The sequence below is a fragment of the Prionailurus bengalensis genome, chromosome A1, assembly GCF_016509475.1.
Source record: "Prionailurus bengalensis isolate Pbe53 chromosome A1, Fcat_Pben_1.1_paternal_pri, whole genome shotgun sequence".
In the NCBI taxonomy this organism is placed as follows: domain Eukaryota; kingdom Metazoa; phylum Chordata; class Mammalia; order Carnivora; family Felidae; genus Prionailurus; species Prionailurus bengalensis.
The window spans coordinates 212,209,928-212,235,831 of NC_057343.1; the positions used below are offsets into that span (position 1 = coordinate 212,209,928).

The 25,904-nt window shown below is 37.9% G+C and overlaps 1 protein-coding gene across 1 annotated transcript in view; it reads right to left on the bottom strand.

The window, feature by feature from the left end:
* The window catches only part of LOC122494681 (sperm flagellar protein 2-like), a 189,668-nt gene that overhangs the window by 155,878 nt on the left and 7,886 nt on the right, over positions 1–25,904 (bottom strand). The window contains exons 2-6 of the mRNA XM_043600038.1: positions 16,533–16,635; positions 9,712–9,964; positions 6,476–6,646; positions 3,916–4,056; positions 2,383–2,447 (exon numbers count right to left, since the gene is read on the bottom strand). Coding sequence (XP_043455973.1) covers positions 2,383–2,447; positions 3,916–4,056; positions 6,476–6,646; positions 9,712–9,964; positions 16,533–16,635 — 733 coding nt within the window. The remainder of the gene's footprint in view (positions 1–2,382; positions 2,448–3,915; positions 4,057–6,475; positions 6,647–9,711; positions 9,965–16,532; positions 16,636–25,904) is intronic.

The following is a 25,904-nucleotide window of genomic DNA, read 5'->3' on the forward strand; positions in this document are numbered from 1 at the left end:
AAGGGACTTAACAAAGGCCATACTGTACCATAATTTCTGTTTTCTTTACAAGTTTGCTCCAGACTAGTGCCTCCCGACATTCTTTAAAGAGAAAATGCTCATTTGCAGCATACCGGAAGGGACTGGAGTCCCAGATGAGGCTGCACAGTCACAGGTGACTAGTCTAGGGAGTCTGGCTGCCCCAAGGCCTATCCTGCCGCTCTCAAAATTGAAGCGTGGCTGTCTGTATCTCATGTCTCCCAGTGCTAAGTCTCTGGCAAGACCAAGTGAAGGCTTCCACATAGAAAGGACCTGTATAGACAATGCTATTTCCTTCCCTTTTTCCTCAAAACAGAGCCCCCCCCCCCCAGGGTTTATTCAGGAAAACAATGTACCCAGCTAAAGACTACATTTCCAAGCCTTCCATTCTTGCCAGGTATGGCCATGTGACTGAATTCTGGCCAATAAAACGGAAGCATAAATGTTACCTCGGACTTTGGGGAAGGTTCTTAGAAGGAGCTATTTCAGCTATTTCAGATATCTACTTTTTGCCTATCCTCCTTCCTTACATCTAGAACATGGGCCAAATGGCCAGAACCCCAGGAGCCATCTTGTATTGTGAATGTGAATTTGGGGACAAAAAAGACACAAAAGACAAAAGAACAGTGGAGGTAAAGGAAAGCCTGTCTTTGATGACTTTGGAGCTCCAACACGTGCTTTGAGCTGCTTACATTTTGACTTCTCTTACATGAGAGAGAAGTAAACTTATTTAATTATTTAATTAATTTAACCCACTCTTGTTTGGGGTTTCTAAAGCTAACTGATAGAGAGACTTAGGTTCAGGTTGGGTTGGCAAAGGCAATAATAGTGAGCATAGGAAATGTTTGCAGCTGTACTGTACAGGATGGTCTTTAAACTATTTAATAAACTGACATGGCAAGGACACTAATCGATCAAAGATGGGTGTTGGTACAGGAATGAGAAGACACTGCCGTGTTTGGTGCTAATTCTGGCTGCTAAATTGTGTGGAAATTGAGGGGTCCCAGGAAAGGGAATGGCCATAGAGCTATAGAGAATAATACCACTCCCCTACAAGTAACGGAAGTATTTCAATATGTTAATATGGTTGCACTGGTGGATACCATCTGTTTATCACTCCAGCGTGTGTGGCTGGTCAGGTGAATGAAAGAGTTGGAAGAAATCCAGTGGTTTCATGGGCCAGTCCAGAGGGGTATGGTGGGGTTTGGATGGTGGCTACATGGGTAGGTAGCTTGGATTGTGTTTTCTTTAGCAGTCAGGGGCAGCACTGATAAATGGCAGTGGGAATCAGAATAGGGCATCAAGAGTTTCGGGGCACCTGGGTGGCTCAGTCAGTTAAGCGTCTGTCTCTTGGTTTCAGCTCAGGTCATGATCTCACGGTTTTGTGGGTTCGAGCTCTGCATCGGGCTCTGTGCTGGCAGCAAGGAGACTGCTTGGGATTCTCTCTCCCTCTCTCTCTGCCCCTTTCCAGTCATGCTGTCTCTGTCTCAAGCGGAAAGAAAAAAAAGAGTTTCTGCAGAGGGTAGAAGAAAAGGTAATGTATGTATCCTTCATTTTGCTTTATTTTCATTCCGTACCTGACTTCCTCACCATCTGTTCTTCTTTTCCTTATTCCTTTTCATTTCTTTCCTTCCCTCAGAAATACTACTGTGGAACTGACTTACATAATTTGTGCCTATTTTCTTCTTTAACAGAGATTTAATTCATGTTCCATAAAATGTAAGTGACTAGAATCTGGGTAGTTTCCATTTAAAAATGCAGAAGAACTCGAGTTGCTCCTACCTACGTAATCTATAATCCCTAATCAATTATCTTCTGTGAGTCAATGACCCCTAATAGGAACAATAAAGGGAGAGGATCTTTATCTTTAAGCAAATGAAGCCCATTAACCAGGCATTTTTTTTGCAATGAACTCATGGAACTGAACATCTTAGTGACAGTTGAACTCATCTGACAACTTTTTATTGCTGGTCCCTGTGCTAAATGCTGAGGTTGCAACACAAAAGAAACCAACTAGAGTCTAATAAAGGCTTTACTGTGACAAATTTAAATTAGTGGTAACTTGCAACAATTTTTGTGAATGTTTTAAAAGTGTGTGAATTTAGGACAGTAAGCATAGCATAGAAAACTAAATTCACATCTCATAATAGCCACTTTCCCTTCTGATCTCCACAAAAGTTGTTAATGAACAATTAATCTGAATTTTAGCTCATTTACCTTCCTTCATATATTCTCATCATGAAGATTCTACAAAGTAAAAAGATCTTTGGAGCAGCTACTTCCAATAAACTATTTCTAAATATTTAAAAGTTACAGATAGGACAAAATGCAGTTTTGTGACTGTTAAAACAATTCACATCTCACCTTTCTTTTGCCTGGAGATCCTTTTTTATTAATGCTTCAAACTTCTTAATCTCATTGGCCACATCCTTTAAAGAAAAGTCGTTATCAGTTTTCTGCCTCTAGAAACCACTGAAAATCTTCATTTTGCAAGTTTACGAGATGCTTTGCACTACTAACCCAAGCCAATTAGGAGCTAAGATACAAAAAGCTGTACTCTAGAATATTTTTATAATTCTGATTAGGCTAAATATACCTCAGAGAATGTGAAAACTGCCTAACTTGAATCATTCCGCTCATGATTCCAGTTCTGACAGTGTAACAAAGGCCATATGATGAAAACGACGATTACCAAAGAGTCAGGCCATGCATTTTTATTTGCAATTCTTTTAAATGAGCATAAGCATTATTTGGATATAAATGTTTCTTCCAAAATTGTTGTCTCAGATGTTTTAAGCATTTGTGCAATTTTTGTATGTTATTAATTTGCTCTCTCAAAATAAGTTTAGCTCATCTCCTATCTAGTGCAAATACTTATTAATAAACTTTAATCAACTCAGAGAAATATAAAAACTACATACTTTCCTAAAATTTGGGTCTGAAAAACCTCTGTGGGTATTATTCTTTAGATTCCAAGTATAAGATATTTTCAAATATTAAAAAAATAAAGAAATGTGGATTAACATAAAACACAAGGGATTTAGATATCGGAGAGACGTGCTGTCTCTGCTTTACCAGCACTGTGGACGAGAGTGAAACATGGGGGCTTTCTGAGTCTAAGTTTCCTTACTTAGAAATGGGGGGCAACAATACCCTACTTGGAGAGTTTTTAAAAAATAAAGATAATAAGATAAAATAAAGTGGCCAACACAGACTGACATATAGCAGGTTCTCAATAAATAGTAGCTATTATTCTTTCCCTGAGGTCACAGGAGAGACTATCATTAATAACCACTGTAGCATAAGCAGTGTAGATTGCAGGAATTAGTATCAAAACGTAGTCCTGCTCCCCTGTGAAATATAAGCACATTGTATCCTACTGGAATGATTGACAGCTGGTACGGGCCAGTAAAATATCACTAGTATAGGTATCTTAAATTGGAAGATAGCAAGCAAACCACTTAACATTTCTGGACTCAGAAAAATGCATAATGAAAAAGAACTGAGTAAAATATTGTTGGAATATATATAGTATGTGTACCTTGAATGACACCTCTGTGCCCACGGCTGTTATGACTCATCACAGAAGCACCATTCTATAATAGTTTTGATGTGATCACAGGATCCTTCTCAACACAGAAGGCCAGATTGGTATTGTCATTTAATATGAGTTTCTTATCCCTGACCTAAAGGTACATTCTCTGATTCTGAACAAATAACAGTATAAAATGGATTAGATATGCGTGCAGTGGAGGGCTTTTGAATCAGAAGGAACGATGACACAGATCATTAGAAAAGGAACTAAGAAGTTGGAGGAGCTCTCTCTGTACATTTTAGAAAAAGATCAGTCTTTCATTAAGATTAACACAACGCCATATTAAAGGATTATCACCTTACCTCTGCCTCTTTTTTCTTTTTCATCATTTTTTGGGCCTCAAGTGCTTTCAAAGTACGATTTGATGCAGGTTTAGGAATCTGAATGATAGCTGCTTGGATTTTGGCCATTATTTCATTTTGTCGTCTTCTGCTCAAGCGTTGCTGGATATCCCACATACATTAGTTTAGTTATTCCACTCATTAGAACAACAGGCTATATTATACGCTCACAGGTACACATACATACATTTTTCCATTGAAACTTTCAGAACTCAGCAATTTACCAATGGACTAAGTGTCACAACTGTGTAATGTTAGGAAGCAGATGTCAATATGACTCATTTTTTTTTTTTTTTAATGTTTGTATTTATTTTTGAGAGAGAGAGAGAGAGAGAGTGCAGGGAAGGGGCAGAAAGAGAGAGGGAGACACAGAATCCAAAGTAGGCTCCAGGCTCTGAGCTGTCAGCACAGAGCCCGACACAAGGCTTCAACTCATGAGCCATGAGATAATGACCTGAGCCGAAATCAGATGCTCAACCGAATGAGCCACCCAGGTACCCTCAATGTGACTCATCTTGAAAAGTATAATATTAATACAATTTTGGAATCACCAAATTATGCCTATCAAATGTGTATATCTTCATTCTGGGTGATGATACTAAAAGGGTAATAAAAATGCCTCAAATACAAAGAAGAATATAATTCTTTCTTAATTCCACCTTCCTGACCTGCCCAATAATGTAAAGAGAAAATGCTGTCTCTAAAGATGGTCTGCAGAGAAAGTTCCATCTAGGAGATGGTCTCTAGGAGGACTTCTGGGGAACCCAGAAGAAATGAAAAACTTCCCCAAAACTCAGTCACACTTTAAACAATGAATTCAGAAGCAACCTCAAATATTGGATTAAAAACTGAATTATGTGATACCATTATTGGATCATCTCTTCTCTATGTAGGCAGTAACTATTTTAAGTAGAAAATAAGCAGGAGGGTACAAGTAAAGAAAAATAATAGTGAGAATAAAATAAAATATTAAAAAAAAATAAATGTTCTAAGAAGGAACATGTAAAGGGTCTCCTGTGTGGCTCAGTCGGTTAAGCATCTGACTCTTAATTTCAGCTCAGGTCATGGTCTCACAGTTCATGGGATCAAGCCCTGCATCAGGCTCTGTGCTTACAGCGCGGACCCTGCTTGGGATTCTCTCTCTCCCTCTCTCTCTGTCCTCCCCCTGCTCATGCTCTTTTTCTCTCTCTCTCTCTTTCTCTCAAAATAAAGAAACATTTAAAAAAAGTAACATGTAAAATTAATCATGGCTTTACTACTAAAGCATTACATTAAAGAACTAATAAGAGCATTAGTTCCTATACCCAAAGATGAGAAACTTTAGTTAACCACTAACAAGTCAAAAATTATAATTTAAATATATTGAAATTTTTTTCTTGCCATTTTACTTTCCAAAATCTAAAGATCTTTTCGTCTTTAGAAAACAGGGAATACATAGGCTTTGCCCTTTGTCCTATTTGCTTTCTACCATCGTTAACATAAGTTATTTCAGAATATTTAATGGTTTCCTATTTCCTTTCTCCCAACTCTCTTTGGAGACTTTCTGCATTACACTTGATGCATCACAGTTAGGCTGGTTCCTTAAAAATTAGAGTCCCAGCACTTGGTTTCAAACACTACTTTAAGAGTGCCTCGTCTCCTTGCCGTGCAATGTGAAGGGGAAGCCCAACCCTTTACTCTCTAGCAACTAATGGGATCGTAAGATCTGCCAGAGTTTGTCTCTCATCGTTCCCTCCCTCCACACAGGGGGATGACTACATCCAGGATATTTTAATTTCTTGTCATTCTAAATATATGAATTTAACAAGTGATTTATAGTGCAATGAAGAAAACTATAATCCTTTTGCCTGTAGTTTACACATTCCATATACCTAGTCATCTGAAATTCTCTTAAAAATCTTTAATGATTCCACACACCAGTCAGGTGCTCATGTTCTTAAAGGCATAGGAGATCACTAAAGATTTTCAAAGGAATTTGAGAAACAGCAGGGAATTAGTCAAAGCAAGAGGGGCCAGAAAGAAGTTAAGAGATGTTTAAGGGTGTTGGAAAGGGAAGCAAACAGAAAATCACCCCACATTGCCAGGATGAGAAAAATGAGGCAGGACAGGAAGACCAAGGGATTGCAGAAGAGGGACCAGAGAGGCGGAATCCCGTTCCACAGCCCTTAGTGGGGAAAACAGCCGTAAGCCCTCACTGGAGCAGTTAGTAGCAATCCCACATCGCTAAGGCATCGGAAGCATTAATTTCAACCAGACAACTTAAAAAAGAGATCAAGTGGTCCTGCCACTCCAGAGAATGGCAGTTCTTGTTCTTGGTCTCAGGGAGAGGTGACAGCAGGAATGGGGATAGAGAAAAGGGGAAACTGAGGGGAGAGAAAGGTGAGAGTGGGGCAGAGCACGAGTCAAAGGAACATGCAACTTGAGCCACATTAATGCTTATGCAATGTGTACCATCGGCATAAATCGCAAACAGTATACTACTATGCACTAATGAATTTCTGGAAAAGTTGTACTATAAAACCTTTTCAGTATTAAAACATCTTTGTTCTTCCTTGAGTTTTTGAAATTTTTCAAGTTTCTCAGAATGCATGCGGACAAGATCTTCTCTCATGTGTCTATATTTTTCTTGAAACCTGTGTGTAACCCGCATCAGAGTGAAATCAGTTTGACGTGGTATCAGGTTTCTAAGTCTCTAAATGAAGAAAGCATTTCAAAAGATTTCGTTACTAGAAAATAAAAGTGTATTGTCATTATAAGCGCACATAAAATTTGTCTTCAAAATAAAATTTCTACGAAACACTATTTTTGATGGTTAAACTAAATTCAAGCCCAATACTAATCACTTATATCTTTAATTTACATAAAAATAATAAAAACATGATCTGAATTCCTTCTTATATATAAAATAGTCTCATATATACTTTTATATTTTTTTGCCCTGAGTTTAATTTTTAATAAATAGTATTCATTACGTGAATGAATTCTTAGAAGTACATTTTCGTAAGAATAATTTTATAAGACCAATTCAACATATATGAGATAATATGAGAAGCCAGATTGTTTCCATTATTTAAGCTACCTCCTAGTAAAGAGTGAAGAAACATTGAAACTTCCAGGCCACTGGGAAGGAGAGTGTAACAATATAAGAAAATGAACGTCAAAGCAATATGGCTGATGCTTTTAACTAAAATGTTTATATCCAAAAGTAATCTCCTTAAAAGCCAAAGACTTACTAAAAGTTTTTTTTTTTTTTCAAATGTTACTGTTGCTCAAAAAATTTTTGGTCCTTCTCTTCTAAAACCGCCTCAGTAGATACTGGCACTTACTCAGAAGATCGTTTAAGGACCTATCAGCTGACTTTACGCCCATACACACCTTCCTGCTTTTCTCCTCGTTAAAAATCGCCCGGCCTCCCTCTTCAGAGGCAACAAAAATGCCAGGTCCTTGAACATCCTACTTTTCGACCTCAATACGATATCTAGATCTTCAGCTTAATTATTATCCTCTCCCCAACCCAGGAAATGCCCACTGAGAGATAATGGAGTCTACTGTTAAGAGTAGAGACCCAGTGCCTAGGTTTGTTACAACTCTACCCCCTAGTAGCTGCATTAAGTTGGGCAAGTTACTGAATCCCTCTACATCTCAGTTTCATCATCTGTAAAAGGGGAATAACAAAAGCACCTATCTCATAAGAGTGTTGTGAAGATCAAAGGAGATAACAGATGCACGGCCCCTGGAACAGGGCTTTGCACCTCCCTGTGTACAATCAATAAGTTTTAGTCAATATTATTATGCAATAGACACCTGAATTTTCTTCCATCTGGTATCAAAGAAAAAGGCATGTCTAACTCCTTCCTAACATATCTCCTCCTCCACCTGGCCCATCAGTTGCATCCTCTTTTCTTCCCTTGAGAACCTTGTTCCACTTGGTTCTCACACCAGTCATCTCCTGCCACTGATTCTTTTTCTCAACTGGCAAGTTGTCCCGGTCTGTATGTCCATAAAGGAAACAAATAACCTCACGTTTCTCTTGAGCTTCTCTCCTGCAGCTACTGTTCTCATTTTCTCTTCTCTTTTCCCTCCACATTTCTTGAATGAATAGTCTATGCTTCTGTCTTCTTCATCTCAATTGACTATTCAACTCACCACATTCCACACTACTCCATTGAAACATTTTTCTCTCCCCTGAATTTTATCTCCAAGGGGATTGGGACCATCCTTGTGCTGGTCATAGTGCAATTGCCTAACATAAAATAGGAACCCAACAAATATTTGTTCAACAAACGAATGATTGACTCTGGGAAGGTCACCATGGCCAACTTTAAACCTAATGGTTTCTTTTTGGCCTCAACTACACAGCTCTTACAGCGCTTGCTGCTGTTGACTGTTTTACACTTAATAAAGAATTTTTTGTGTATTGTTTCCTTAAAGACTGAAAAAAAGAGCCCAACTCTGAGGTAGGTGGAGATAATCAATTTTGCTTTTAACAGTTGGGAAAATAGAGAAATAGAGGCTGAGAGTGTTTCAGGGATTGGTTCAAAGTGAGTCACCTTGCACGTGAAGGAGGCAGGACGGGATACCATGTTCTTTGGCCGTAAGCCTAATCCAATTCCAGCTCTCCATGGCTGCTGAGCTCATTCTTCTACCAGGCTCATAAGACTCGTGCGAATAGGAAAATCTGAAAGTGCAGACGGCCCTCACATCTATTATGTCATTGTTTCTTCATAAATTCAACGTACATGTTTAATTGTTTCCATTTCTATTTAGTGCACTCCATCAGGGCAGCACCCCCCATTATCCTAGAGGCCTGGAAGAGTTAATGTACTTCACTTACCATAAGGAAATAGCACAGGAACTAGAGAGAACCGTCAACTAAAACGTTGTATCGATTAACCAAAACACACTTAATGACAATTTGCAATGTTCAAATCATTGCACCAGGCATATTCCTTGAATTTAAAGAACTAAAAATCTTGTGAGGCCTTATGACAGATAAATCATGAAAGTCAGCCAACAATATCAACAGCAGGAGTTTAACACCAGAGAGTGAGAATTACGTGTGCCTTAGGAGGAATCCATGTGTACTGGGAAGGTTGCCACAGAAGTAGATGGAGAAAAGCTTGCAGGAAGAGGAGAGATGAGAAGTATAAGCTTGGGTGAAAGGGAGGGAGGAGCAGAGATATACAAGAGTTGTTCAAGGATAGGTTGCTGATCAATGTAGAAAAGACAGACTTTATGCTGAAGACTATGAAGAAATGCAGTCAGAGAGGTTGAGACCATTTAGTGAAAGATCTTGAATGTCAGTCAGTCCAGGTTGGAGACAGGACATACGTAAAATGAGAGGTTTCTGACCAGAGAACCCAGTGCAAGCGGAATTTTGGGAAGATTCATCTAGCAGTTGATTGACGTCTGGCGGAAAGCCAGAAGACCGGGAGAAATGTTAGTAGGTTGTGGTAGTAATTCATACAGGGATATGAGCAGATATGACAGAGGCAGAAATAGCGAGAGGAGCAAGGCATGAAAACACTTGGAATTAGGAACACACAGAATTTGATATACTAGTAGCCATGTGAAGGGAGACGTCAAAAATGGACACATGAATTGAAAATATTAATATAAAACAAAACCCAAGTATGACCAATAACATACATAAGGGACACAGATACCCAATGGGGCTTTTTTGAAATGCAACATCACTGTCATGTCTCCTTACCAAGTTTTACATGGTGGTAGGCTTATGTTTCTTTGTGTACTTACGTCTCGAAAAGCCTCACTTTTCATGATTTGGTGTCTGGCGTTTGCTGGGGGCTGCATGGTTCGCATTTCCACTGTGGTCAGCCCACTTTTCTTCTTTTTCTGAAGAACGGTGTACAACTGATACAAAAGTTTTGTTGCCGCCCCAGGCTTTTCTGTGATGATGCTGTGGGCCACATTCTGATCAAACTGCACACCCAGAAGGCGAAGTGTTGGCTCCAAGCGAGAAAAATTATTAAGTTTGGCACTTGAAACTCTAGGCATTAAAATATTTTACATAATTAGACACTGACATTGAATTAAAAACAACAAATATCCAACGCATGATCATGACCTGATATGATGAATTATCCCATGGTCTTTACAATATACCGTTCCTCTGTAAAACCACTCAGTCATGTAAATACATTGAGATTTTCTATTGTCCACAACTCCACCCACTTACTTCTCTTGAATGGTGAAACTAAAACTCATTTTATACACTTTTCTGCTTAAATAGATGCTAGAATTTTTATAGGAAGTCAATACAAAAAACAGATAACTGCTTTCTTCTAAACAGAAAAACAACTATGGTTTTAAAAAAATATTTTACTCAGAAGGCAAAGCTGTAATTTAAATTTCCATTTCTTTAGGGGTGCCTGGGCAGCTCAGTTGGTTAAGCAGCCGACTTCAGTTCAGGTCATGATCTTACGATTTGTGGGTTCAAGCCCCATGTCAGGCTCTGTGCTGACAGCTCAGAGCCTGGAGCCTGCTTTGGATTCTGTGTCTCCCTCTCTCTCTGCCCCTTCCCTGCCCATACTCAGTCTCTCTTTCTCTCAAAAATAAATAAACATTGGGGCGTCTGGGTGGCGCAGTCGGTTAAGCGTCCGACTTCAGCCAGGTCACGATCTCGCGGTCCGTGAGTTCGAGCCCCACGTCAGGCTCTGGGCTGATGGCTCGGAGCCTGGAGCCTGTTTCCGATTCTGTGTGTCCCTCTCTCTCTCTGCCCCTCCCCCGTTCATGCTCTGTCTCTCTCTGTCCCCCAAAAAATAAATAAAAACGTTGAAAAAAAAAATTAAAAAAAAAAATAAATAAACATTAAAAAAAATTAAATTTCCATTGCTTTAAATGATATTATTACTCGAGTCTGAAAATAGCCTTAAATGTTGCGCTGACAACTTTAACAAGAATCCTCTCAGGCACTGTCAGAAATATTTAATTAAATAATATTAGCTAAGCAATCTAATTAATTATGCAATCTTCACTTTAAAGTTTATATTACTACTTTAAGAATCAGTAAAGACTTTCTAATTTTAAGTTATCTTTGAATCACCTATGAGATTTTAATAAGTTTATTAAAGTCTTACAAAGATGAATACGATGTATTCCCTGCCCTTGAGGGGCTCACAGCAGGACAACACATGAATGAACAAAAAATGATAAACTGAGGTAAGTGTTGGAATATGGGTCTCAAATGATTTAGGGCTGTCAATGAGCCTATGAATCTAGTGACAAAAAGATGGCCAAAGAGATGCTGGATGCATTTTCAATTCTTGGGCCTCTTTATGTTCCAACTAGATGCAAATATCAGTTTTAACCACTGGCTTATTTCCTCCTTATTTTAACTTGCCAACATTCAGTGTTGGAAAAAATATACTGAATATACCTGAAGGATGGAAAAAATATACAGGAAAAAAACATACTGAATATACTTCAATATAAGTCAAAGTCTCAACCTCCCTCAACCCCACAAAAAAGATTCTGTAGTTAAAGGGGGTTGGCACCTATTGGGTAGAATTTCTCATATAGGGTTTTTCACTCAATGACTTCATTTTGGACTATAAAGTTATTTGGGGAAGACACAATGATATTCAACGACCTCAATTAAGTGTGTAGAGGTTTATAGAGATTCCTTCACACTTAATTTTTTTTTTTTTTTTTGATCACAGATACCACAGAAAATCTGATGAGCGCCATGGAACCTGTTCCACAAGAAAGAAAACACATCCGTGCATATACACAAAATATGTATCCCATTTCTGGATGTTTGTGAAACTCCTAAAATCTAGCCTAAAAGTGCCCATTCACTACAAATTAAAAACCCATGCTCTAAAAGGAGGTAGGGCTGAGGAAATATATGAATGATTTCTAAATATGAATAAGGAGTCAATATCATGGGAAGGCCAATGTTAACAAAAATAGTGACATAGTACCTTGATTTCCTTTTCTAGTTATATGGTGTAACTTACTGTCCTATTTCCTCTGCTTACTATTATTCTTTCAGCAGAAATATTTGGTAAAGTATACTTAGCATATCAAACCACATCAACAAACTTTGAATACAATACAATAGTTTGAATTTATAAAAGAGAAACAGGTCTCTGAGGGGCTGAGAAGAAATATTGGATGCTACAGGAAATCTCTAAGTAAGAGTAGCATTTTTTTAGGTCTTCTTATGTCCAGGTTTGCAGTTTGCTTCCCCACAAATGACCTTACAGTTTGATATGACAACCATCTGCCTAAAATGAGTAAAGCAGACCACGTTTTGCAGGGTATAGTCGCAAAGGACAGTTAAGTCAACGATTGTGCCTACCTTCCCTGGACAGGCACGTGACACCACTTCTTGTTCTTCCTGCACAGTTATTCTTTCATGCCCTTCCTATCCTAAAAGCCCCACACGTCTTGCCTACTACACATATTTGGAAAGACCACCAGAGAGCCACTTGTCGGAGCTTTGGCCTGGATCATAACCTTGGGCTACAGAGATTAGGGGCATCAAAATTCAGGAGGGAAAATCCCAAAGCAAACACTACCCATCTCCAAATTTTATCAAAACTTAGCCCTGCACGCAGTAAAAGTGGAGAGCACTTCCTCTCCTCTGACTTGTTTTACATGGCCCCAGGAATGCAGTGTAAGCCTATTAGTATTAAACATCAGCCATACATCAGGCTTTAAAATGGCTATTATGAACTGGCTGAAGAGCCAGGTATAACAGTGCTTCTCTCTGGAAGTTTTCAATACATAAAAACGACATTTTAAGAGCATAACTAGTGTGTAAACTGGTGGAAGTCCACTCTTGGCATAGCATATGCTCAATCAGTTTGCATGAAAATCAACATGTTTTTGTATACAGGCAAACTGTAAGGACATCTTTGCTCTGGAGACAGAGTATATGATGCAAATGATAACCTCTGAGGGAATAAGGAATGTATCCTGGGAAAAGTCTTCTCCTCTATGTGTAGTGTTTGTTTGTTTTTAATATTTGATGTCTCAGTTTTCTTACAGCAAATCCCCAGATGTTGTATATATGTTGCATAGAGGGTAGTGAATGGGCAAGGGGAGAGGAAGAAGTTTGTCTTTCCTTGCTTTTCTTTGTTGACTGGACAAAAACACACTACTGGTAATTTGAGCATGGAAGGGTTTTCCCTTTCATACAAATTGGAAGGAAGATAATCAAGAACAAAAACCTCATTTGAGATAAATCCCCTCCACAGTATTATTTTTTTCATGAGGAAGCAATGCCGTCTGTAGGATGTAACATAAAAAAGAAAGTAATAAGTTCATGGCAACTCATGTGACATGTTTGTTCATGATCATTTTAGCATTACATTCATTGGTTTAGGAGATAAAACTTTTGTGTCTCGTACTTTGGTCGCCACAATTCTTAGCTTAGCTGATTAGTGTTTATTTTGTATTTATTCCTATTCTAGAACTTAGAGGGAAAATCAAATTTTCTTGTGATTTTTCTAAGACATAAGACATTCTTAGGATTATCTAAATTATTTTAGGTATCTGATACTTGCAGTTCTTATTTGCCAAGAGATTATCTAGCTTCTCTCCTCCTTGTCACCTGGTGAGGGAACACATCTTACTTACAAGGTAAGTAGAAGCTGTCCCCCCAGGGACATCCAAGCTCCTTTACATTTTATTCTTTTAACTGATCTGCTCATTTTTCACCCGGTGAGGTGAACTAAACATATCCTAGAACAGAGAAGTCTTTCAGAGTTAGATGAGTTCTCAGAATTAAGAAGTTCTAAGGCAAATAACTTCAGTTATAGGCAACATTTATATTTTAGACTAAAGACACTAAAAATATGAAACAAAAACTCCAAATCATAAGCCCTAGCATTAGACATCTGCCTAAAAAAACAGGCTTTGACAAAGAAGGATGCTTTTCCCCATTAAATATACTACTACAAAGGTCACATCCATGGATTTATTGATCTTTGCCTTCTTTCAAAGACCATGTGCCCCTGGGGAAAAAAAGTGTGTTGTTCCAAGAATTCAAGATGAATAGAATTTGGTTGTCTGAACAAGTGGGTCCCTCTTCTCACATTAAAGAAATGATTCTCAGTGGGATAGAAAGTTAGTTAGTTGTTTGCAGCGGGTGAAAAAGAGGGCTGTTACATATGATATTACTCAGGGGCACCCCTGTCCAAGGGTGGGGCAAGAGTATGACACTGTCCTGTGCTCAGCTTGCCAATCCCTGTCCCTGATGCAAGGCTGTTTCAGCCAAAAAGGGGTTCCTCTCCTTTGCATAAAGGCCTCTCTGTTCACTAAGACCTGTGTTTTTACAACTGTGTCCATCCAGATGAGGTCCCTTTTTCCATTTCACACAAAGAGCCTCTATGGCCCTGCTGACAAAAGCTAATTTAGTATACCTGAAATACTACATACATCATCTGGCTGGTATGGTGCTTTAAGTCGTCTATGGCTAAACAGGCATACTTTCTGACATCATGCATTTATTCAATAGAAAAATATGATTGTGTGTCAGCTATGGGCCAGGGACAATGCTTGGAGCACAAAGAATAATCATACATACTGTGCAACTTTCAGAACTTGAATTTAAAATAACAAAGAGATACCACAATACTCCTACTAGAATGGCCTAAATTCAAAACACTGACAGCGCTAAATGTTGGCAAGGATGTGAAGCAGCAAGGACTCTCACTCACTGCTAGGAAGAATGCAAGTAGTACAACCACTCAGGAAGCCAGTTCATTCCTGTAACGAAACGTACTGCTATCACATGAGGTTAACAACTGTGCTCCTTGTTATCCACCCAAAGGAGTTGAAGTGTTATGTCCACACAAAACCTACATGTGGATATTTATAGCAGCTTTACTTATGATTGCTAAACTTGGAAGCAACCAAGATGTCTTTCAGTAGATAAATGGATAAATAAACCGGTATATCTAGACAATGAAATATTATTCAGTGCAAAAAGAAACGAGCTACCAAGCCATGAGAAGACATGGAGGAAATTTAAATGCATATTTCCAAGTGAATGAAGCCAAAAGTCTACTATTTATTGTCATTCCAACTATATGACATTCTAGAAAAGGCAACGCTATGAAGATAGTTAAAAAAAAAAATCAGTGGTTGCCATGGCTGGGGTAAGGGACAGAGGAGTAGGTGGGGCACAGAGGATTTAGGGCAGTGAAAATACTACCTATGATACTATAATGGTAGCTATAAGTCATTCCACATTTATCCAAACCCATAGAAGGAAAACACCAGGAATGAATCCTAATATAAACTACTCACTTCGAGTGAACATGAATCACACAGGTTTATCAGCTGCAACAAATGCACCACTCTGGTAAGGGGAGTGGATAATAGAAGAGGTGATGAATGTGTCAGGGCAGGGGCTTAATGAAAAACCTCTGTGCTTTCTTCTCAATTTTACTGTAAATCTGAAACTGCTTTAAAACATAAAATGTAGAAGAAAACAGGCAGAGATTGAATAACATTTCACCAGTGAAGCTATACAAATGACGAATAAGCAAGTACATGAAAAGATGCTCAACATCATTAGTCATTAGGGAAATGCAAATCAAAATCACATGAGATACTACTTCACACTGACTAGGTAACTATAATAAAAAAGACAGTAACAAATATTGATGAGGCTGTGGAAAAACTGAAACCTTCATCCATTACAAGTGTGAATGTAAATGATACCAGCACTTTGAAAAGCAATATGGGTGTTCCTCAAAATTGTAAACACAGACCGTGTAACCCAACAATGTCACCCCTAGGCATATACCAAGAGGAATGAAAACATTTCCATGTAAAAACACAGTGTTCACAGCAACACTGTTCATAGTAACCAATAACTCATATCCACCAATTAATGAATCGATAAACAAAATGTGGTATATCCAATTGAAATTATTCAGCAAATAAACAGTAAGAAGTACTGATACATGCTACAATATGGATAAACCTTGAAAACATGATCAGTCACAAAATATACATATTGTTTGATCCCACTGATACATAACTGTGTAAAATAGGGATATCTATAGAGACAGAAAATAGATTTGTGGGTACCAGGGGCCAGGTGGTTAGTGGCTATGGTTGTGAATGTACTAAACACGTAAATATGCTTAAAACCACTGAATTGTATGCTTTAAACTGGTGAATTACAGTCTGTGAATTATATCTCAATATAGCTGCTAAAAACAAAAAAAAATATTACGGGTGGTTTTTTGCCAGGAATCTGTATGTTGCTTTACTTCTCTTAAAAGAGAGAAGCAATTAGCAAAATAAGAAGTAGTATGGCCTCAAATTTCAGAAATCTAGGAGATCCTAAAATAGGTTCCATCTAGAGAGGGGGTTTTGCTGCAACCATATAACTTTCACTCCTCTGTGCTCCTGGGACAATGAAGGATGCATATTCCAGGAGCCAACAATTTTCGTATCAATGGTGTGTTTGGCTGGTTCAGGCTTGGAAGGGATCTTGTGGCTCATGATCCTTTTAAAGTTAACTCTGGGAGCTAAAGCCATCCAAATGCCAAAGGAAATGACCCTTTTTAGAAAGACTCAATCTCACTAACCTGCTTTCTGAAAATTCTGAAAAATCACCCTGAAGTTCGAACTTGTGCAGAATTTCTCCAATTAGATAGCCACTGGAAAATGCCTTTGCAAATGACTTGGGACCTGAATTTTAAAACATAGAGATAGAAATGTAAAGATAATGTTGCATATAAAGCATCATTATATTCATTATGTATACATAGACTAAAATTCCATAACTTAAATTCAAAATGCTGTGAAAGTACTTCTAGAAACATCTTTTAATAATCAAATAAAAAGACTGAAGTTTAACAGTAGATGCCTTATAAATATCCCTGAATAAATATAAATCAATACTTGATGACATACGAAATTCTGAAAGAAAACACAACTTTTGATCTAATTAAACAAAATATAACCAATAAAATTTATCGAGACAAACTTAGATCTAAAAGCAAACCTTCAGGACCATCTGGTGGCTCAGTTGGTTAAGCGTCTGACTCTTAATTTTGGCTCAGGTCATGATCTCACAGTTCCATGCGATCGAGTCTCCAGTTGGGCTCTGCCCTGTGAGCATGGAGCCTGCTTGGGATTCTCTCTCCCTGTCTCTCTCTCTCTCTCTCTCTCTCTCTCTCTCTCTCTCTCTCTCAATAAATAAACATTTAAAAAATAAAAACAACTTCAATTTATTTTACAAAATTACATTCCAATACCCTTGTTATCAATTCAGGTTATGGACGATGACAGCATATTCTGGCCAAGTGAGGTGCAATCTAACCTTAGTAAACCTTAAGACTTAATTTCAACCTTTTTACAATAGAAATTTTTAAAAAATCATCTATCTGCACCTTCTCAAATAAAGCCTACCAAATATAATCAGGCTTTCCCTTGGTGGTTCCAGAGGTTACTCTGGTCCAGTTGTTGTCCTCTGCAATGACACAGATAGCCCAGAGGAAAACAGACTTTGGAGCCAGAGACATCTATGCTGGCATCTTGACTCTGCCCCTGACTAGCTGTGCAACCTCTGGCAAGCTGCTTAACCTCCCTGAGCTCAAGTATCCTCATCTCTAGGACAGAGATAACCATATCTACATCTCTCTTGAAGAGCTATTTTATTATTTTATTATTTTTTGAGAGCCGTTTTAAAGATTAGAGGTAATGTCTGAGGAATGCTTGGCTCTCTGCCTGCCTCATAGTAAGCACATAATGTTCAGGAAAAAAATTTTAAGTGTTAATAAAATTTGTTTTTTAAAAAATGTCCTTAGTTTGGGGTCACTTGTATTTTTCTTATGAAGTGAAGGACATTGGGTTAGAATGCAGAACTGATACACAAAATAAATTATGTTATCATAGGACAAAGCTATCATCTCTTAAATGATTTCAAAATCCTCCCAAACCCTCAATGTGCTTCTCTCAGGGTCCTTCAGGCAACAGCAGTCAAACACTATATATCACTGCACTACCACAAGCTCCTCCGTACCAGATTGTCCTCTTTTATCTATCTAGTAACGAGGTGGTTAATTGATTTTGAAGAAATAGCATTTCTTCCCGATCTGTAGAAATGATAGTTGATGTGTGGTTGCGGTCGAGTGAGGTGAGTCACAGAGACCTTACTCAGCATACTACACATTATCATAAGGATAAAACTAGCATATCTGACACCAGCCCACAATTTCACCCAAAGCTTATTTTATATTCTTTTTTCTTTAATGTTCATTTATTTTTGAGAGAGAGAGAGAGCACTAGAGGGAGAGGGGCAGAGAGAGAGGGAGACACAGAATCTGAAGCAGGCTCCAGGCTCTGAGCTGTCAGCAGAGAGCATGGTGGGGGGCTTGAACTCACAAACCCTGAGATCATGACCTGAGCAGAAGTGGGAAGCTTAACCAATTAAGCCACCCAGGCACCCCCAAAATGGTTACTTATTTATTTCGAGACAGAGAGAGAGTAGGGGAGGGGCAAAGAGAGAGGGAGACACAGAATCCAAAGCAGGCTCCAGGCTCTGAGCTGTCAGCACAGAGCCCGACGTGGAGCTCGAACTCACAAACCGTGAGGTCATGACCTGAGCCGAAGTCAGACATTTAACGGAGTCACCAAGGTGCCCCAAAATATTTTATATTCTTAACAATACCCCAATCCTTAGGTTGAATCAATATATAATAATGTATTTAAAATGGTATCAATTATGCCCATTGATTCTGTTTACTTAGGGCCAACTCCAGAACCATCTAGCATCAGAATCTATTGACTGTGTCTCTTGGCATCATACAGAAGTAGTATTTGAAGCAACTGAAATCCAAATGGCTTTCCACCTCCAAAGGGAGGAGATGTGCTATCTCCTCCTGAGTCACGGCTGCTTTCTCCTTCCCTCAAGGACCTGACACTGTTGGCCACCAATGCTGTTACCTGGTCTTGGCTGCCATCATCATCCTCACCGTGACATCTGGGCTGCTCTGGCTGTGCCTTGCACCTCTCTGTCTGTTGCTTTCTTCTTCCTGGGTTGTTGTTTTGGTTTGGTTTGTTTTGGTTTTGACCTTCTCTCTTCCCTGGCCCATCCTTATTCTCCTCTTTTCTGAGGGGTCATCTGACATACAGCTATTGTCAGACAATGGATTTCTACTAATAATCTAAAGACTGTTTATTGCTTTGCATTCTGAAGCTGTTGTTATGTCACCATCAGGTAGTTCCAGTCCCCTCTCCCTTCCCCTGGAATTTGCACTGTCTGTTGTTTGTTTGATTGAATACCTGAAGTGCAGCCCAGGAATAAGGGGGAGGGGTGCGACATCTGTATCCTGTTCTAGGGAACATCTGTATCCTACACTGTCACCCTCAGTGACGAATGGCCTTTAGTAAACTGTTTGCTACAAAAGGGTCACAGAAAAATAAAGTCATAGTCCACTTCCTTTAAAATGCATGACATATTAAGAAGGCAATTGATAGGAGTAAAATAGAGGCATTTATGGATATAAAGGGCAAAGAACAGTAAACACTTATTATTTCATTGTCAAATAGTTCACTACAAGTGAACACATACAGAAACATGTCTGCAGCTTTGTATGCATAGGACACTTCAGCTTTACTGTGTGCTAAATAAGCAGAAAAGTGAACAGTGAGTGAAGAACGATAGCAAGTGGAAAAACATGCAGAAAAAATAAAAGAAGAATAAAAGATGAATACATGCAAGAAATTAGACAGGAAAGAAGATAATGAAGAAAAGTATACAAGCTAGGAATACATAGATTAAAAAGTATGAGAAGACAGGTAAGAGGCCAGAGAGAGAGAGAAAGGGAGAAGACTGTGGGGAAAGAAACAAGAAGGATAAAAAGAAAAAAGCATAGGAAAGCTTATTTTTTTCCCTTTACTTCATTATATTTTTCTTCCCACCAAATGTTCCTGAATCCCATGATGAATTTCATGACGGCCACCTCTATAAGTTAATTTGTAATAAAAATTGGAATTTCCTATGGGAAAGAAGAGACAGGTTGGCTCCAGGACAAGAACAATGAATAATATGAGAAATAAACAAACTGTGGAGCCCAGTGATATTCTTCATCCTGAGTTCTGAGATAATTTACATCTGGGATCAGGTCATTCAGCAACAAATGACGTAAGTTACATCTGGGTTGAAGGTCATTCTGCAATAACTCAACCTGGCCTCCAAACTTCCAAACTACACGCCTGATCCCTATCACTACACTTTTCTTTTGCTGCAGTCTTTGATGTGGGCCTTTGTGGAAGGTCTAGATGAGGCAGGATTCAACAGATGAAATGACCCATGTGCTTCCCACCAAAATGGCTCTGAGCCAGCTGGAGAAAGCACATAAAGGAGATAAGCCTTCTATTTTCCAAAATGGTTAAGAGGAGAGCATAGTCTCTGGGGAAACATTCTCCTGGTTTGACTCCTTGCTCATTTATAAGCCACCAGACTTTGGGCAATTATAAATGTCTCAGTTTCTTGTCTTTAAAAGAGGAAGAGTGATGGCTTCTACGCCATAAGAGTTAGTTTGAGAATTAAATGAGATATTGCATGTAAATGCTTTGCATAATTCCTAGCATATAATAAGTGTTCAGCGACATTTTTTATTATTATCACTGCTTCCTAATTTAAGATAACAGGTCATATTAATTACAGGTCATATAATTCAGGAGCTCAATGACTACAGTACAAACATCTTTATTTAAAAAGTAATTCAATATTCAGAGAGCAAATACTTGACATTGTCCCACCAGAAGCACGTGTAATCAAACACAGTTGATCCCTAAAGTAAAACACTTCAATGGGAGAATTAAAAACCAAACATGGCATTGCAACATTTCTGGTCAAGTTTTGCTACCCAATGAATAAAGAGATACTTGAATTTTAGAATCGTGAAAAAGGGTCTGTAGACCTATACATTCTATGTTCAGTGGTCTTCACTCTACCTTTACTAGAAGAGCAAAGACCTAGTCTGCATTATCAGCCACATTTTAAAAGCCAAGCAAATTTACTTTCATTTAAGAGAGAGAAAAGCAGCTGCTGATGACTTGGAACTGACCTAGCCCCATCAGGCCTTGGTGTTCCTAGGAGTTGGCCTGGCACTCACAGCTAGGCCTTGGCATTCTCCTGCCAAACAATCAATTTCACAGCACACCAACACCAGACAAGGCCACTCTGTGACCCTGATAGATCAAGACAAAAACAAAATTCCTTTGTAATCTTCTGTGTATTCAGACCAAAACAATATTGTCCAAAACACAAAAAATGACCCCAAATCTCTCTATTCTGGCCAATATGTTTTCTGCTTTTTTACCAATTAAATCTTTGTCTTGGTTTATTCTCTCCATTTCCTAGATAAGATTTATTAAGATATCCAGTCATAGAGTTGCCTATGCTTCTTGACAGGATCCAATTCAGAGCAAAGCACTGCTTCCTTGAACTCTTCTCAATAAATACCTAACACAAACCCAGAAGCTTTAAGTCCTTTCTAACACCTTCTCACTGAATGACCCACAGTTCCCCATGGTATGTGTTTTCTCTTGCTGGCTACAAGTCAATAAACCCAACTTTGTTCAACTATAGGTATGTATCCTGTGGTCCTTGACTGGCGGATATTGACAGCTTATTTTCTTCCAGTATAACAAGAAGGTGATCAAGCCTTTCCTTTGAAGACTTTATCATAATTCTCAAGATTTTCTATCTGAAACAAATTCTCTATATCATTCTAATCTTCTTTGATGGTTTAAATATTGGGTGGCATTCTTTTCTTGGAACTTTATATCTTGAAAATTTTGACATTGTTTTCTACGACAGCCTTCAGCTATCAGACTTGGTGTCTCAATTTCCAGCCAATGGAAGCCAAATTTTAACCAAGGAAAATGCTGCTGAGCTGGCCAGGAAATATCAAAATCTGTCGTATTACAAGAGATACAGTATATTTACCAAGTACCCTAAGGAATGAAGTATGAAAAAATGTGTGGTTTAATGACACCAGGTTAAAAGTGGAATGAAACTGCTGAAAGTAATCAATGGTAGCGAAATTATGGAAAGAGACCAATTTCCATCAACTAATGAATAAAGAAGCTGTGATATAAATATATATACACGTGTATATATATATATGTATATACATATATATGTATACATATATGTATATATATGTATATACATATATATGTATACATATATGTATATATATGTATATATACATCTCATATGTGGTGTGTGTATGTGTGTGTGTGTGTATATATATATATATATATCAGAATCCAGTTATATATGTGTGTGTATATATGTATGTATATATATATGTATACATATACATATACACAATGGAATATTAATCAGAGATCAAAAAGAATGAAATCTTGCATTTGCAACAAAGTGGATGGAACTAGAGTGTATTATGCTAAGCGAAGTAAGTCAGTCAGAGAAAGGCAAATACCACATGATTTCACTCATATGTGGAATTTAAGAAACATAACAGATGAACATGGGCGAAGGGAAGGAAAAATAAGATAGAAACAGAGAGGGAGGCAAACCATAAGAGACTTTTAAATATAGAGAACAAACTGAGGGTTGCTGGAGGAGGGGGGATGGGCTAAATGGGGGATGGACATTAAGAAGGGCACTTGTTAGGGGTGCCTGGGCAGCTCAGTTGGTTGGGTGTCCAACTTCAGCTCAGGTCATGATCTCACAGCTGTGTTCATAGCTCAGAGCCTGGAGCCTGCTTCAGATTCTGTGTCTCCCTCTCTCTGACCCTCCTTGGCTCACATTCTGTCTCTGTCTCTCTCAAAAATAAATAAACATTAAAAAAATTTTTTTTAAATAAATAAGGGCATTTGTTGCGATGAGCACTAGGTGTTATATGGAAGTGATGAATCATTGGGATCTATTCCTGAAACAAATACTACACGGTATGTTAACTACCTTGAAATTAAATAAATGAGTAAACAAAAAATAAGCAGAGCCTCTGAAATCACAAAGATGAGGATTAAAGTACCCAGGGTTCTCAAGATGAACAAATCCATAAAGATCAGCCTAAAACATACTTTTGCCTCACTCATAGACTCTCATGTAATAAACAATTAGTTTCTAGGTGCCTATTATGTGACAGGCGCTATCATAGGTGCTATCCTAAAGTAAAGGACATAAAACAGTTGAAATAATATTTATTGAATATCTAGATCTAGTGTAGATGTTAGGCACTGTGGTAGGTGTTCTCCATTTCCAATCTCATTTCATATCCTTCCAAATATAGAGTTGTTGTTTTTTTTTTTTTACCATTTCTTTCAGTCGAAGTTTGGTTACATATGTTACATAGTGATTTGACAACTCTATACCTTATGCTGTGATCACCCTAAGTGTAGCTACCATCTGTCACCACACAACACTATTAAATACCACTGACTGTACTGCCTATGCTACACCTTTCATCCCCATATCTCACTCATTCCATCACTGGAACTAGCACACTTACTATTCTTACTTCTCAGAACTTAAAATTGGGACCTAGAGATTATTTATGCTTCAGATACTACAAAGCTGATAGTTAGAGAAACTTAACTTTCCCAAGTGCAATTTTCTCTTTATTGCACCTCTGCTACCCCTGATAACAATGTTTAGGATTACTGAACAAATGAGGGGTGCCTGGGTGGCTCAGTTGGCTAAGTGTCTGACTCCTGGTTTTGGCTCAGGTCATGATCTCATGGTTGGTGAGATCCAGCCTTGCATGGGGCTCTGTGCAGGCATCATGGAGCCTGCATGGGATTTTCTTTCTTTCTTTCTTTCTTTCTTTCTTTCTTTCTTTCTCTCTCTCTCTCTCTCTCTCTCTCTCTCTCTCTCCCCCCCCCCCATCCTTGGCTCATGTGCATGCATTCTCTCTCTCTCAAAATAAATAAACATTAAAAATTTTTAAGATTATTGAAACAATTAAAATATGCATAGTAAGGTATTTACATTTTCAATATAACCACACCCAGAAACCAAAAGATTACAGACTACTAGTATATACTCATGTTTACAAAAGATCTGATCTGTAACATAGAATTCAAAGGCTTCTACTCATTTATGAAGAATGTTACATTACAATGCTAGTTTCCTCATATGATGAATTCATAACAGTTTTGTAAAACAGAAGCAATGCTTATTCTTAAATAAGTGAGAATTCGTAAAGGATTTTACAGCAAATCTTTTAGTAACATTACATTATTTATTTTTCATTATAGAAACAACTGCATGAAAACAACTGCTTGAATTTCAGATGTAATTTTGTGTCGAGCAACTTTTTGTATTCCAAGGCATTTTAACATATACATCTAAGTGTTATTCTCTGGGAGAAATGGTCTTGTTAAATTAAACTCACTGGAGATCTTTAGCTTTGGCAACCAAGCTTTGAATCTTCATATATTAAGGCTAATCAAATCTCTGGTGACTCCCAGAAACCTCATTAAATGGAGAGAGACTATTCTCGATTGAGGATCATTGGAATTTATTTTCTTGACTGCTGATTCTCAGGGTAGTCCTGGCAATACAAAATTCAATATAGTATGCTTTATCCAAATTGACTTCTACCTTTCAGAATAATGCAGAAATCAATCGCCTTTGGCTGTGTTGCCAACAACTGAACCATTATTTAACCTCATGAAGGCAGCAAATGCACTCACTTGGCATTTTCATTGTTTTCTTTGTCCTAGCAAACAATGTATGGATTGTCCCACTTCTCTCTTCTCTGAAAATAATTCATATGTAACCCCCCCATTCTACTTTATTATAGATCCTTACTCATTTCAATTAAAAGATGTTAAACATTGTTTTCTCCTTTTTTTTCAAGTGAAGCTTCATCTTCTTTTTTGATTTTCTATTTGTAATGTTATGTTGAATGTTCCTTTCAAATTATGAAGGTAATACAAGCAATAAGCCAACTAATGCAGATGTATAAAGAAAAGCCAGCAATCTTCTCCTTTCCCAGGGTAACCAATATCTACACACTATTTTACATCCTTCCACACTTTTCTCTCTGCTTATACAAACAATATGAAGATTCATGCATATGTCAATAGCCTAGTACATGGCTCTCCACACATACTTCTATGCTCAAAACAGCTATATATACACACACATAAGTATGTTTGTGTATATATATTTCCTAGTTGGTACAAAAATGCAGTTATAGTCCTCACAATAAGCTATAACTTTTATGTTTTACTTGACAAAAATACATGAATATCCTTTAGGTCAAAAGTTATAGCATTAACTCATTTTTTCTAATAACTGCATAACAATCTGTAGCATGAATATAGAATCATTTATCCAAGTATTCTACTCTTGAAGGATATTCAGATCGTTTCCCATTTTTTCATTTTGTCCCTATAATCCATGTAGCAATAAACATCCTTGTTCAAATATCCTGACATACTGGTGATTTTATTTTTGTATGATAGTTTCTGAAGAGTGAGATGGAGCATTTATCACGCCCCAAATATTGTTTTAGTATATTTACTATTTATTACTACATTTACATTTATTATCTCATTTAATCTTGACACGACTTGATGAGATAGTGTTATTACTCCTATTTTGAGTATCATGAAATTTAGGTAAATAAATTGCCCAAGGTCACCAGCTAGTGGTGGCTAAGTGATTTCGACCCAGGCGGTCTGGCTTCCAAGTCCTTGCTCTTAACACAACCCTTATCTAGAAAATTGCTCTATTACTTTCTCCAGAGGTTGTAGCCACTTACTGTATTTCCATGATAGTTCCTATAAACCATGCCAAGCCTTAAACTACACACCATAAAAGGGCTTCTTTAATGGCTGGAATCGAAAACTGGCAGTGTGCTTCCTCAGATGCCCAGATTCTAACTTGTTTCCAAACACATTTGAATGTGCTTCCTATACTCGGAAAAGCCTTTTACAATGTGGAATTTGGTTACATCAGT